This window comes from Sinocyclocheilus anshuiensis, unplaced genomic scaffold, assembly GCF_001515605.1.
Source record: "Sinocyclocheilus anshuiensis isolate Anshui unplaced genomic scaffold, SAMN03320099.WGS_v1.1 scaffold628, whole genome shotgun sequence".
NCBI lineage: Eukaryota > Metazoa > Chordata > Actinopteri > Cypriniformes > Cyprinidae > Sinocyclocheilus > Sinocyclocheilus anshuiensis.
In genome coordinates this window covers 706082-721241 of record NW_015555750.1, presented here as the reverse complement: position 1 = coordinate 721241, position 15160 = coordinate 706082, and the positions used below count along the sequence as shown (strand labels likewise).

Genomic DNA, 15160 nt, shown 5'->3' with positions numbered 1-15160 from the left:
GATAAATGCAGAGCACTAATTCCGAGTATGGGTCACCATACTTGGCCACATGTCACGTCACTCACATGTCACGTCACTTTCAGCATGTGTATGACCAGAAGAACATTCGGCGGCGTGTGTACGATGCACTCAATGTGCTGATGGCCATGAACATCATCTCCAAAGAGAAAAAAGAGATCAAATGGATTGGCCTGCCCACAAACTCTGCTCAGGAGTGCCAGAACCTGGAGGTGGAGAGGCAAAGACGTTTGGAGAGAATCAAACAAAAACAGTCGCAACTTCAAGAACTCATCTTACAGGTGAGAAGATGCTCTTTTGTCTTATAAGAATTATTTTGACAATGAACTTGTTTTGAAAGTGAATGCGTTTCAATTGCAGCAAATTGCCTTCAAGAACCTTGTACAGCGGAACCGCCAGAGAGAACAACAGACGAAAAGGCCCCCACCTGCCAACTCGGCCATTCACTTGCCATTTATCATCGTAAACACCAGCAAGAAAACAGTCATTGACTGCAGCATCTCCAATGACAAGTATGATATCAAAAGCCAGACCATTTATGCTGTTGGTGACCTGACTGGAATATCAGAGATCCTTACTTTGCACACCTTTTCTCATTATTTGTGATCAGGTTTGAGTACCTCTTCAACTTTGATAGCATGTTCGAGATTCATGATGACATTGAGGTGTTGAAGCGCATGGGCATGGCTTGTGGTCTCGAGGTGGGCAAGTGCTCTGCTGAGGACTTGAAGACTGCCAGAAGCTTGGTGCCCAAAGCACTGGAGCCCTATGTCACAGGTTAGTACCGGCTGGTCACCACATCAGAGTATAAATTAAGTTTTGTGACTGTAAAGGTCACATGTTTAATTTGATGGGTATTTTTTGCGTGCAGAAATGGCACAGGGGCCTATCAGTAATGTCTACATGACAGGGGCTTTGTCTGTTAACGGAGGCCGCTATCATGTTGGGAGGTGAGTTTCTTTTGTGCACCTTTCAGTTGTTCATTAATAAAATGAATGGAGCTGGAAACAAGAGTAGCTAATGAATCAGGTTACACTATGACAGTTCCCAGTAATGGACTACTGTTTATAAATTTGGTGCATTAAATTGATCAGAAATGACAGTGATGATACATTTTTATAAAAGATTTATATATCGAATGACTGCTGTTATTTTGAAATTGTAATTTATCAAAGAATCCTGGAAGCAATCAAGGATTTCCTCTGTTTTCAACTGTGATAGTAGGAAATGTTTCTTGAGCACCAAATCAGCACATTAAAATGATTTATGAGTGATGGTGTGACACTGAAGACTGGAGTAATGGCTGCTGAAATGCAGGAATGAAATACATGTAATTAATTTAACTCTTTTTATTGCCCTGTTGGTTACTTCCTTTTTAATTATATTTTTATTAAATATTTATTTATTTGTGAAAAATACTTTGTCATTTAAAGTATAAGTATGTTTATTTTACACATTTATGTTTTAATCCATTTTCAAATGATTTCAAATTTCTTGAATATGAATTAAAATAACTAAAATGATATCAGACCCCCTGCTTTCCAAGATATCGGCATCGGCTGTCAAAAAACACATATCGGTCGACCACTAGACTTGGCAAACAGCACTAATTATCTTCCCAATGATGTGAAATCCATCCTGAAGAGTCTGTGAAGTGCTGATGAAGATAATTACTGGGTTTCCGTTCTAAATCGAGATCTAAATGGGCGGCGTGGGTGGAGACTGTACATATAATCCGACCAATCACAGCAGAGCGTCATGCATGAGCTCCCACCGCCAAACGTGATTATCATGTTCCTCCTCGCTTATTCCTGATGAAATGAACATGTGAATTCATGAATGTTTCATTAGCGGAGACTCTAAATGAGCTGCTATAATGAGCACATTGTTGCCGTTCTACTTTGGTCTTCATCATTTTTGTCTTTGTCAAGTCCCAGTGAGTCTGGCTGCTCTGTTTTTGAGCATCCGTCTCACTCTTGCCCCATTTCTGTTGTCCTCTCGTCTTCTGCTCTCACGCTGGGTTATTTCTGAGATAGTGGGCATCAGTGTTATTTTGGTATCATTGACATACTAATATAAAGTAAATTTGTTGTGCATTTTTGTCATTTTTATTTTTTGTAGTATGTCTTTGTAGTGTAGTAAATCATGTCTATGTATTTCTTTTAATCAAGTTTTAATTTTTAGTTCTAGTTATTTTATTACTTAAAATTAAACTAAGCAAAATTTTAAGCAACTAAATACATTTTCAAATTTTGAAATAGTTTCAATTTCAGTTTTTTAATTACTATTTTACTATTTTTACTATTTTACTAAATTACTATGTTTCTGTGCGTTTGTTTATGTGCATTTTTAAAAAAATATCTCTATATAATTTATATTAATTTAATTTTAGTTTTAGTTTTTTTAGTACATCAAGTAAAATATTTATATTTATATTTTTATTTATATTTATTTTTATTTATATTTATTTATATTTATTTATATTTATTTATTTATTTAATCAATCTGACGAGAAGAGTCACTAAGTAGTGTGAAATGTTTCCGTTTTACCAAGTATTGTAAATCTGATCTTTTCTATTTGAATAAGCTGCATCAGGTCGTGCATTCAATGAAAGTTGCTGGGTGGGGGAGGATTTTTCCTGTTCAGTAATATAAGCCTTTTAGCAATTATCAAGCAGAAGGCGAGTGCATTTGACTGTGAGGGTGACAAGGAAACATTTGTGGGGTTGAGTCCAAATAATGCTACTAGGGGGCATGGTTCAATATCTAAAATAAAACATTTGGAAATTTATTTGAAAATTAATGCCCAGAAAGAAATCAATGCTGGGCAAAGCCAAAAAGTGTGATTAAAGAGTAGCTAGAGCTTGTCGACACTGACACAGTTTAGATCAAAACCAGGGTTAATTTGAGACAATTTGGCCTTTGTCCAGTACTCTATGCAACAAGGTATGTACACAAATAAGGGCCTTGGACCATTCCTCGTCTGTGAAAACATGGTTAAGATCTGATTCCCAATTCTGCTTTATTTTGGAGAGGTGAAAAGCCTGACTGCATAATAAATGAAAAAAATGTTTTATAAATATTGGAGAGATGGTACATTTACAGAGTTTTGTTTCTAAAACTGGATCAGTCTCTTGTTTAGGGGGTGCATAAGGGAAATGAGAAAATGTATTTCTTATAAATTTCACGAGTCTGGAGATATCAATAAAAGGGTTTTGGGAAGATTAAATTTTTCTGACATAAGAAAATGTAACGAATATATTCTCCAGAAAAAGATCATTAATGTTTTCAGTGCCCCTTCTAAACCATAATGCAAAAGATCCATCTGAAATGGAGGGTAAAAAGGAAAGATTTTTATATGTAGGAGACAGGTTTGCCAAAATGTTTCTAAATTGTTTCCAGATTTTAAGGTTGTGTAGTACTAAAGGGTTGGAAGAATAATTGGTTGTCTTTAAGAGCATAATAAAGCATGCAGGGACACTTGGGTACAGGAACTACATTCCAGGAGTAAATTACATAAAATTCATACTTTCTATTATTTTATTTTTTTATATAATAATAATATTTCACAATATTGCTCTTTTACTCCATTTCTGATCAAATAAATACAGCTATGCCAATTAATCTTTGGGCCTTAACCTGGGCTGCTTTGACATCATTTCCCATAAGTAACTTTCTTTCAAAGCAAGCTGAGTTGAATTAAATTGTGAGTGACTTTTCTAGAAGTTACGATAAATATTATTATTTGACAATAAGTGGAAAATAGTGATAATACTGCTTTTATTACTTTTTGAGCTAGGCATTTTATTTTCAAAAAATACTTTACCCAAACTTACAAATTCTGTCATTTTGTTCCCCAAAAGATATAATGCAGAATATTCATTCTGCTCTTCTTTAGTTTTTTTTATACAACACTAGTGAATTGAGAGAGTAACACTTTAAATCTCCAAAAATGTTACGGTACCATAAAAGTAGTCTTATGAAGCCGTTTGATTACTTTGTGCGAGGTGGAGGGAAAGAAGTTCAGTGAATAATGACTTAAATTTTGGCCACAAAACGATCAAAAGACTTGAAATATAGCATGCATGCACTATGGGCTGATTTTGTGTAGTTTAATTTTTGGAGTACTCTTCATACTTTGTTTTGGAACAACGGGTACAACAGTGTCTTGTATTTCAGCATGGTTCACTTTCATCTGTTTCTCTGACAGTGACGGTGGGGCAGACGGCACGATGGCCTCCAGTTCAAACGACTCCCACTACAGCGGCTCTCGGGTGGAGACCCCCGTCTCTTACATGGGCGAGGACGATGACGACGATGACGAATTTGACGAAAACGATGACGAGGACTAAGCCCAGTCCTCGTTCAGCCTGTCCAATCGTGCACAAGTTCTTCCAGCTGCCATGTCCGAGGATTGATCAACCACATCGTTCTTTTTCCTCTTCTGCAACTCACCCTTTCTTTCACTCTCTGTCTGAGAAGGGCATTGAAGAACACAGGCTTTAATAGGATGAGTTGTTTTCATCCTCCTCTTTCTGAGCTCAGGACAAGCCACATCATCACAGGCTGTGTGCTTTGCCTGCTGGGAATTGTAGTTTTCAGCTAAAGGACTTTACTGAAGTTTAGAGGTGTCACTTTATTTCCTGTCGCAGCGTTCCTACTGGATGTTATCCGCTCTGATCTGCGTGACCCTCTGAAACCTTCCCTCCCTCTGAAAACCCCACTTGCGTACAGCCGTACAGCGAGCTGTTGGAAAATGTTGTGTGATCTTTGTGTGAAGTAGTTCTCTTTTGTTTTTGAATGATCTTTTTAGTTGTTGTTGTTTTTGAACTTGCTGGCTTGATTTGCATTCTGATGATTCGGAGACTAATGAATCGAAGAACCTACAAAGCCGGCTGCTATTTTTTGCCCCATGTGGAGGGCAGGTCTTTGGATGTGTGGACTCTTTTCGTATGCTGACCTGATGATTTCTTGCAGGCTTTTTTTGTAGAATCTCTCCTCCCGTGTGTGTTCGGCTCCTTGGCGTTCTGCAGAGCGCTGCTTTTTTGGAGGACTCTGAGGAGTCAGCCTTTTTTCGTTTCTTTGTTCTCGTTTGGTTTCCGAGCTTCATAGGCCAACCTGTCCTAGAGACACTGGAGGACATCGGAGAAACTTAAGTACCTTAAAGCAGTTACAGGAATATAAAAATGCTTTGTTTCTTAACCACATGATACCAAGATTTGTTTCTAGTGTCCTTTCTCCGCGTCAGTAATACCTTGAAGCGTGTAAGATTATTGTTGTGTATTAAAAAGATATGGGCTTTAGGTCTCTCTCGACTTCCCTTTGAACATTTCCTTTAAAAAAAAAAAGCTGAATCCTTGTACCGACTCCTCAAAGTAACTTTTCTGTAATCTAATATAAGTTTCAAATTTAAATATAAAGAATGTTTTAAGAATCGAACTCGTGTTTATTTGCGACACTAATGTAATACTAATTTCAATAAACTTTTATTTTATATATGTGCCTAGTGTGACTAGATTTGCGTTCAGGAAGTTGACATGGCATAATGTTTTCTAATGCTTTCCCCATAGTGTTTGAGAGACTGTTGGTACCTCTTTTTAGCTGAAGTAGCCACACTTAAAGCATTGAAATTAACTGTAAGAACTTAAATATTAGAGAATGTTAAAGCTGTAATTTCCAGACTTGGACATATCTATATTAAATTATTTTTCTTGTTTCTGCTCTCCTCTGACATGTTTTGGTATTATATTGCTCACTGAGTGTTTTATCGCTGTAAGTGGAGAGGTTTTGCAAATTTCGGATTTTTGTCATGTGACCAAGTATGACGGAACAGTCTCTGTGGGATCCAGAGTCAAGCCCCCCTTCAGGACTCTCCTTCCTATCATTTCTGTCTTTATTATTCTGTTTGCAAAGGCTGTAAACAAGTCATCTTATTCCCTGAGTGACGTCTCCCATGAGCTCGTCTGTTTCAAAGTTGTTTGAGAGACAATTAGCTTGGGAACTGTTTAGACGAGCCTAATGTTAATTTGTCTTTGTTTGTCACACTTTTCCTTGAGGATGACTCTATTAAAATAGGATTTGTTGTTTATCTTGTCTTGTCACGTACACTATACTGTTCAAAATTTTGAGGTCGGTAAATTTTATGTAAGAAGTTTGTTCACCAAGGATGCATTTATTTGATGCATTTGTTATTCGTAATATTGTGAAATATACAATTTTAAAATAACGTCTATTTTAATATATTTTATTTAATCTAATTAACTTTATTTCATCTTATTTACTATGTGATGGCTAAGCTGAATATTCAGCAGCTGTAACTCTAGTCTTCATTGTAAAATGATCATTCAGAAATCATTCTAATATGCTGATTTGCTGCTCAAGAAACATTTATCAATTTTTAAAATGGTTGTGCTGCTTAATATTTTTGTGGAAACCAAATTATTAATTTATAATTAAAATACAAGTTTAGTATAACTTTGCCAGAAAAAGTTTTAGAATTTTTATCATATGTTAATGTAAAAAATCTTGTGTAATATAACTTGTTTGTTTGTTGGTTTTTATTGTATTTGTTATACTTGAAATTTATTTTTTATTGTTTTTGCCATGAAAATAGCCCAAGATGCTGACATGGCATTAAATAAATATATACTACTACTACTACTATAATTAAAATAAAATAATTTACTTAAAGCAAAAGTTACTGACCACAACAAGCTTTTGAACTGTAGCGTAGATTTAGGGAGAAGATTAGGACTTTGCACCATGTTGCAAATGCAATAAAATCTTAATTAACAATGATAGTATAAATGATTATACATAATAAATTGGGGAACAAAACAATTTTTTAAAAAGAAATTCTCACACACTAAAAACTAAATTCTATTTCCAACTCGGACTAAGAAATAAACAGATTACTGTGAGATAATATTTAAAATAAGAAATTGACAATTGTGTCACATTGAGAAGTAGCCATATAAAGTGACAATTACAAGTATGAATTACTTAAAACATACCTTTTTTATTCTGAAACAAAAAGGAGTTTCCATACTTAAAAAAAAAAAAAAAATCATACATGAAGTATCACTCTTTTTTGACATGTTTTTTTTCCATTATCAGGAATAGTAGCACTTGGCAATCATTCCTTGCAACTTTGCAGATGGCCAACAGGTGGAGCACCTTCCCTTCAATGTTGGGGCTGCTGGACTCGTTTAATGTATGAATCTCCTATTTGCAATTCTTGCTACACATGTTGTTGGTTCTCCCTCTTCTCCTCCCTCATTTGGGCTGATGTCCTTGCAGTGGCCTGGTAGATCCTTACCTCCTCTTGTGGGATCTCTTCCAGCAACGTGACGTTAAAAACGTTTTTAAAGTTTTCAATGAAACGCAGGTCAGATTGAAATCGCACCTGTTGGAAATGAAACATCGACAACCAACAGGTCTTATAAAAGAGGCTATAAACATAAAGCTAACATGTTAGCTATGGTTTAATGGAAAAACATAGAGCCTGACCTTATTTGCCCACAAAAGGGTGGTTCCTGGCTTACAGAAGTACTGCATGGTGATTAGTAGATCCTCTAGAAAGTTGTGATGATAGACCACGTCTGCACAGAACACATAGTCATAATTGTAGATGGAGTTGGGGAAGTCACGTTTCACATCCTGACCCCAGACCAGAGCGGCCACCTGAGGTGTGTATCTGCAGCGACCCCGTGTGTTGCGTGAGAGGTTAAAGTTCAGATTTGACAAGACATCGGGCAGATCTGTGGCCGTGACCCAGGCACCTTGATGTGGAAAAGGTGTAAATGAAAATAAATGGTAACTGCAAACAAATAATTCAAATAAATTGACCTTTGAACTTCCGCATCATCACTTTCATGCACACAGAAAAAAGAGATGTTAGTTTATGTACCCAGTAAACTTGCCACTATGGACACCAGTCCTGTTCCTGCTCCAAGTTCCAGCACTGCTTTATCCAGCAGATCAACCTGTTCCCGGTTCTTTTCCAAATACTGACAGAGAGCCACAGCCTGTGTGCACACATACATACACAGGTAACCTTTGCAAACTTCACAAAACTCTAAAAAATTTATAGGGTTTTTCACACTTGAAACAGTTATCCTTCCGTCATTCTAAACCCCATGGAATCCTGGGTTATGTTGCTTCACACCTCACACATAATTTAGCTGGGGTTAACAATCAATCCACTGTATTTGTAAGTTGTCGTTTCACATTGTACATTCTTAACCCTCTAGTGCTCTTTATATAAAACAAAATGTATATATATATTTAGAATTGTTCTTTATCATAATGGTATGAAACTTGGTAAAGGTTTTAGCACTTGCTATGTGAAGACAAAAAACGTTACGGACATGAAACGAAAAAGGTTAAATTGTGCTGAAAAATGACTGCATTGGAAACAGATTTCATCTAGTGAAATGTTTGGTACTGCATCCAAACAAAATCTTACTGAAAGCGTATGTTTTGAGATATCAACCTCAAATTTGGAACACAAAATTAGTCTTTTTTACCCTCACAGTTTTAGAGTAAAACATGTTTTGTTGTTTTACTCTAAAAATACGTACTTTATATAAATTGAAAGTGTTTTTGTGGATTTTTCAAAACAATATACTTAAACTTCTATAACTTTTTAAATTCCACTTTCATTTCATTTTTTTTTTTTTTACTTTAGCCAAAAACCTCCATCTCTCTTTAAAAAGAGACCTTTACAAAATCTAAGTCTGCTCCAAAGCATTCAAGATTTACAACAGTTTAAGTTGGAAATTTCATTTTTAGATCTCTGCTCAAAAAGTTAAACACATAATAACGTTATAACTAATGCATAAATATAATTTAGTACCATTAAATCCCCTAAAAATACAAAATATTAAAAAGAAAATAAACCAATTGACGTTCTTATTTGCATATTTGCTATGTCAGTGTCACTGCTTGGACGAAGAAACCGCGCGACCTGTTTATGTAAATGTTAAAATTGCATCCTCAGGTTATTGCCGACTGTATTGTCGAGTTTTTCCTGAATGGACTTTTCATACTATAAAGGTAAGGTGGACTATTTGATGTCACCATTTTCCCCTTAAACGCTGGAACTACTGTTAAAACACGCGGATTTTCTGTGACTGTCCAAAGGCAAAGCACGTGAATATGAGGCGCCATTGGGCGTCTGTTGCTAAGCATCTAGCCGTAACATTCTAACACCGAATCGTAACATATAACCATAACAAGGAATCACACTGACTAGGCTACAGGTTTGGTTTGGCACCGCAATGCTGGGTTAACGCGAACCCTGCTCCGTGGCGGAGTTTTTTAATAACCCCAGGTATAAAGCGGTGGTGGGCTTCTAAATTGCAAGTGTGAACGGTTTCTCTACCAGGAGTTAAAGGCGGAGTTTAGAACGACGTCTTACGACGATAACCGTCGGTTAAGCGCAGTGTGAAGAGTCGTATAATATCTATTCTCACGCCTGGCCAGATGACGGCGCCAAAAGAGTCGAGTGACTCTCGGATGTTGATCTCCTGCCCGGTGAAGAAAAAGGTCTCGTTGCCAAGCGAATAGAAGACCGTGGGCTCCCAGGCATTGCGCCTGTTCAGTGCCTCCTTCTGCATGTCTTTACAGTCCATATCCTCTGAAAAGAGCACCAGTAAGATGTGTCATTGCAATTCAATCACTGTATCTACTGATCTGAACACCTGCATGCACATACACCTAAATACAGTGGGATCCAAAAGTTTCATACTGCATTAAAACTCTGGGATTTAGAAAAATAAAGCATAAAAACGGAATAAAATGAAGAAGAAACACTATTTCTGGATCACTAATGAAATGCACATAAATTTAAATGTGTTCACAAGTCCAAACACTTTCATGGCAATTTGTAACTATTTAATGTTTGTCAAATTTGTGGCTAAATCTTATAAATTTGTGTTATCTCATGTCTTTGTAGAATCTGCTTACGCCCATTGACAGTTTGGTTTAGGGGTTGGCACTTCATGCTTGTTTTTTTTTTTTAAATTGTACATTTCCATACAAATCACACCACACCATACAAATTCATACTAAACTGCCAACTTGTAAAATTGTTTTCTCATGAGATCAGGTTGTCCCAAGTCTTTGAGGTAGAGTCTAATCAAATCAAAAAGTATTTTGTCATATATGGGCAAGTTTCAGGTACACAACTATTTTGCCTGTATTTTTATCTAAAGTAAAAGAGGTTTCAATAGTTAGTTCACTATTACACAATTATGGAAATAAAATAAAAAATTCAAATATGTTGCATAATAGGTGCATTTTTATTTACTAGTTTTTGGAGCCCACTGTCATATTGCTCCCATATCTCAATCTTCTTCTTATTTACCTTCTTCTGTGTTGTTTGGTGGTGGTTTGACAGGGTCAGGCTGCTTCACGATCCCTTTTTTCTGCATATTTAGACCAGGACTTCCTTCGATCTCCATTATGGAAACAAGCCCAAATGTCTTCACACTCAGTACAGCTATCGTATTGGAAGATTTAATTTTTAATTCTCAATAAAACCATTTTCTAACAACATCTTCTTACATGCATTTTCCCCAGTAGTTATTGAATTTAGGTAGCACACAAAAGCAAGCAAAATTCCATGCAAAATTATTAATTTTAATTTAAACTAGTTTCAGTAACAAACAGCAATGAAAAGGAAATCACACACTCTCACAAACATATAGAAACAAAGAAACAGACCTGAGACTTTAAAGTTGACATCCTCAGGGCAAATTGACTTTTAAAAGAAGAAGCATCTCCCTGCTCCTCCCATGGAAGAGCTGAGCTAAATGTGCAGTTGGTTATGAGAGAGAGAGAGTTGCATACAGTGTCAAAGCTACTTAATTCCACAGCTCTGAGTGCAATCCTCTCCTCAGGGAACACTGATCCCTCTCACTGGTTCCCGTGTTTTCGAGTTTGTGGAAAACAGACAGAGATTTAGACTAAGAATTGGTGGGGGAAAGATGGCTGTAGGTATTTATATATCTTACGATGCACATGAAGGCATATCCCTTTACCCCCAGCCTGGGCACGGCTCTGGCAGATATACTGTGCCCTCTGGGATCTTGGAAGCTGCAACTGGGGTCCAATAACCTGTGCAAGCACAGATGGTAAATGAAGGATGACAAACATTTTACTGTCTGCAAGTGTAGGATGACCTAACGGTCAGTTTTAATAGCTGGGATGGAATCAGACATCAGAAATAACCTGAGACTGGACTGACATAGAAAACATGATGTCTGGCAAGACTGGCATACTAAAGCAATAACCCAAGAGAGGCTTTTGAGAGTGATTTTACCATTGGTATAGGGTGTCTGTGCTTAAAACTCATTTATAAAATGGCGTCAACATCAATATGACAGTATTCACAATGAACACAATGTTTAATAAATAGTTTTTAAAGAATTAGCTCACTCCAGAATTAGAATTTCTTGATAATTTACTCACCCCCACGTCATCCAAGATGTTCATGTCTTTCTTTCATCAGTTGAAAATAAACTAATGTTTCTGAGGAAAACATTCCAGGATTTTTCTCCATGTAGTGGACTTTAGTGGGGACCAACTGACTGAAGGTCCAAATTGCAGGTTCAATGCAGTTTCAAAGGGCTCTACACAATCCCACACTCTTAAAAAAGCTGGGTTATTTTAACCCCCCAAAAAAATTCTACGGGGGTTCAGCCTGTTGGGTAATTTTATTGGGTTGTTTTTAATATTTTTACCCAGGTGCTGGGTAGTTTTTCTTTAACTAAGCTGCTGGGTCATTTTTAATGCTGGGTTATTTTTTTTTCTACCAAACCGCTGGGTTGAGCTTGTCTGCTATTAAACAACCCAGCTGCTGAGTTAGTGCGCGGGCTTATTGAGTCCACAGGAGAGAGTAGTTTTGTATTTTGTCCATGTGTTCTTGCTTAATAATAAACGTTCTTTTGATTATTGCTGTTGTCTCTAGTAATTCTGTTTTGTTTTTTGTTTTTTTCCAGTCCATAATTTTAAACAATAGTTGACTTAACCCAGCATTTTTGGTAAAAACATTTAACCCAACCAAAAATGCTGGGTTTAAAACAACCCAACTCGAGTTATTTGGCAACTGGGTAAATACTGGACAGAACACATGCTGGGTTATTTTGAGCCAGCTGGGGCCTGTTTCATAAAACAAATGTACCAAATAAGCCAGATTTATTTGATTTAGTCTGACTTTGGTCAATTTTGGTTCAAAATAAGTCAGAATAACTGAAATAAGCCTGGCTTGTTTGGTAAACTTGTTTTATGAAACAGCCCCCAGCTGGGTCAAAATAACCCAGCATGTGTTCTGTCCAGTATTTACCCAGTTGCCAAATAACTCAAGTTGGGTTGTTTTAAACCCAGCATTTTTTAGAGTGCAGCTGAGGAATAAGGGTCTTAACTAGCAAAACAATTGTTTTTAACCACGATGCTCATCTTGCACTAGCTCTGCGTCTACGACTTCACGCATTATGTAGTCAAGTTAGAAACGTCATCTGTGAGGTAGTACCGACCCAGTGTTTACAAAGCGAAATGCAAAGACTGGTTAAAAAGTATATAAATGTTTATATTTTTTTTAGAAAATGATCGATTGTTTCCCTAGATCAGTGTTTCTCAACCCTGGTCCTGAGCGCCCCCCAACACTGCACATTTTGTATGTCTCCCTTATCTGACACCCTTTTCAGGTCCTGGAGTTTCTTTTAATGAGCTAATGAGTTGAATCAGGTGTGTTTGATTAGGGAGACACACAAAATGTGCAGTGTTGGGGGGCGCCCAGGACCAGGGTTGAGAAACACTGCCCTAGATAATACCCTTATTCCTCTGCCGGGATTGTGTAGCCCTTTAAAGATGCATTGAACATGCAATTTGGACCTTCAACCTATTGGTCCCCGTTGAAGTCCACTATATGGAGAAAAATCCTGGAATGTTTTCCTCAAAAACCTTAATTTCTTTTCGACTGAAGAAAAAAATACATTAACATCTTGGGTGACATGGGTGTGAGTAAAGTATCAGGAAATTTTATTTCAGGAGTGAACTAATCCTTTAATATAATCTGAATAAATCTTGCTTAATAAATGCTGTGTTTATGGTTACAAACAGAAAAAAAGCCTAATAAAACGTACTAAAACAGATCTCTCATAAGCAATATGTTATTTTCTTTCTTTCATAAGCAATATGCCATTTTCTTTCTTTCGTTCTTTCTTTTTTAGAAAGGAAATTAAAAAAATAAGAAGAATGAGGGAGAATCAGTGAATTACGAATAATTCACTGCCATGTTGTGAATATTAAGTAATCATTTAATCATTGAAAAGGTAGTATTTTATGAGTATGAGCATACGAGTATTTTAAAATATAATATAATTGCCTTGAATATTTTTACCTTTGATAACTAATTTCAGTGATCATTGCATCTTTTGGCGAAATTTGCTGTTTTGAATCACAAAATAATTTAAATTATTTATCCTTTTTTTAATAATCAAGGCCACCAAAGAGTTTAGCATTTAATTTAATAATTATTATGCATCTATTTAACCATTAAACTTTTGTGAAATGCCGGTCGATCACGTGCATGAGTATAACAGCTATAGTTGTGTTCCAAATGATGTACAATATACACTATGCTTATACAATGCACTATACCTATAATTTTAGAAGATTATTTTGTCATCCAGCATCAGAGCTAAGTGCTTGAAGTGTCCAACATTCCATTTTTTTTCAGTTAATTAACTGCATCAAGAGCACTTTTTCTTTTTGGAATCTTCAGTGTGAAAAACTACTTAAGTGGCATAAAATAGTATATAAGTACATGATTTGGGGCACACCTTGTGTCTTAGTGGAGTGGCACATTCTTCTGAAGGACAAACGGCAATTGCAAATTACAAACAATTACGTTCATCCAAGAGGAGAAAAAAGAGTACTCCCTAGTCCCCTTGCATGGTAAACAAATTTTACACTATGAGATTATCATGTCTCTCAGTCTTAGGCCATGTTTAATCAGACAAGTGGGATGAGAGCATAACGTCTGATTAACACTCCCGTTGAAGCTGTAAACACCGACCTTGCTGTATCACATTCAGGTCTATAATACTTCTGAGAACAGTGATACTGCTGAAACATGGCTGAGTGATAATATCAAATGGTTAACTAGTTAAGCATTGTTGTATCAGGGTTGAAACATCTGTACCATCTGAAGCAAATACAAACATTTTTCTAAGGTGGAATTTAGGCGGAATTCTCATCATTAGTGCAATATTTGGTTTCATACATGCACATATTTGTTTCTAATGTTAAACAAGAGGCCAGGGAGATGACAAGTATTAATTTGTGACTGAAATGGCTTGAGTGGCTGTGGTTTAGTTCCTGCAGATCCTTCACTGACACCCAGTAGTGAAAACACAGCTGCTTAGGTAAAATGGAAAACTGACTCAGCCATGGAGAACAATGTGTTGTGCATGCCAAAGTAAGCTTCAGCCCCATGTGTCGGACAAAGTGAGAGAGGGGGCGTTAATCTTTAGATATTCTGATAATAGTATTTATATGAACCTTTCTGGAAAATCTTTGGCTTTAAAGATTCTAGCAGATCCTCTGAGCAACTGATCCTCAGCATCCGCGGTATTACCATTAAGACCAAATGCTCAAAAAAGACTTAATTTTTCCAAAATCAGAAGTTTGATGTATTATCTCTAGAAAGAACTAGTATATCTGTACTAAAGTTCATTTTTAAAAGTGATGTGTGTCATTTTTCTTTGTTAGAAGTATTAATATTTATCTTAGAAGTAAGGCATTCGTTGTTGGATTTCTGAGAAACATGTAAACACTGTGGCTCTGTAGTACTATCTATGGGAATTTAACAGATCTGGTCTCTATAGTCTTGAGTCCAGGAATCAGAATAGACTTGCAAATGTTTTATTATCTTTTTAAATGTAAAAGTCTGTTTGGTGTTGCTAGTGGCACAAAAATGATACACTTTACCTTTAAAACCTCTTGCACTAAAGTTCATTTTTATGACTGTCCCAGGGACCACTGCTGGCTTCACAACAAATGCGTGTGTCAGACCAAGTGGCTCTCTCTTTATCCCATAGATGATGCATAGAAACATGGGAACCCTGGCATTCCT

General features: G+C 36.5%; 3 protein-coding genes across 6 annotated transcripts in view; 2 read left to right on the top strand and 1 right to left on the bottom strand.

The window, feature by feature from the left end:
- Positions 1 to 6104, top strand: part of LOC107673714 (transcription factor Dp-1-like) — a 12959-nt gene extending 6855 nt beyond the window's left edge. For all 3 annotated transcript variants that reach the window (XM_016467447.1, XM_016467448.1, XM_016467450.1), the window contains exons 7-11: positions 84 to 299; positions 379 to 530; positions 629 to 795; positions 890 to 968; positions 4229 to 6104. In XM_016467447.1, coding sequence (XP_016322933.1) covers positions 84 to 299; positions 379 to 530; positions 629 to 795; positions 890 to 968; positions 4229 to 4370 — 756 coding nt within the window. In that variant the 3' untranslated portion in view covers positions 4371 to 6104. The remainder of the gene's footprint in view (positions 1 to 83; positions 300 to 378; positions 531 to 628; positions 796 to 889; positions 969 to 4228) is intronic.
- A 960-nt stretch (positions 6105 to 7064) lies between these two features.
- LOC107673723 (protein-lysine methyltransferase METTL21C-like) lies at positions 7065 to 11338 on the bottom strand. 2 transcript variants are annotated; one of them, XM_016467467.1, is made up of 6 exons: positions 10747 to 11338; positions 10388 to 10478; positions 9495 to 9658; positions 7928 to 8045; positions 7528 to 7799; positions 7065 to 7423 (listed from the first exon to the last, which is right to left on the bottom strand). In XM_016467467.1, the coding sequence occupies exons 1-6, from the start codon at positions 10765 to 10767 to the stop codon at positions 7259 to 7261; spliced, it is 831 nt and encodes a 276-aa protein (XP_016322953.1). In that variant the 5' UTR covers positions 10768 to 11338; the 3' UTR covers positions 7065 to 7258. The 2 variants fall into 2 exon arrangements, with proteins under 2 accessions (XP_016322953.1, XP_016322954.1); XM_016467468.1 differs by having other exon boundaries at positions 10388 to 10522; positions 10747 to 11336.
- Positions 8994 to 15160, top strand: part of LOC107673722 (junctional adhesion molecule B-like) — a 23041-nt gene continuing 16874 nt past the window's right edge. The window contains exon 1 of the mRNA XM_016467466.1: positions 8994 to 9075. Coding sequence (XP_016322952.1) covers positions 9054 to 9075 — 22 coding nt within the window. The 5' untranslated portion in view covers positions 8994 to 9053. The remainder of the gene's footprint in view (positions 9076 to 15160) is intronic.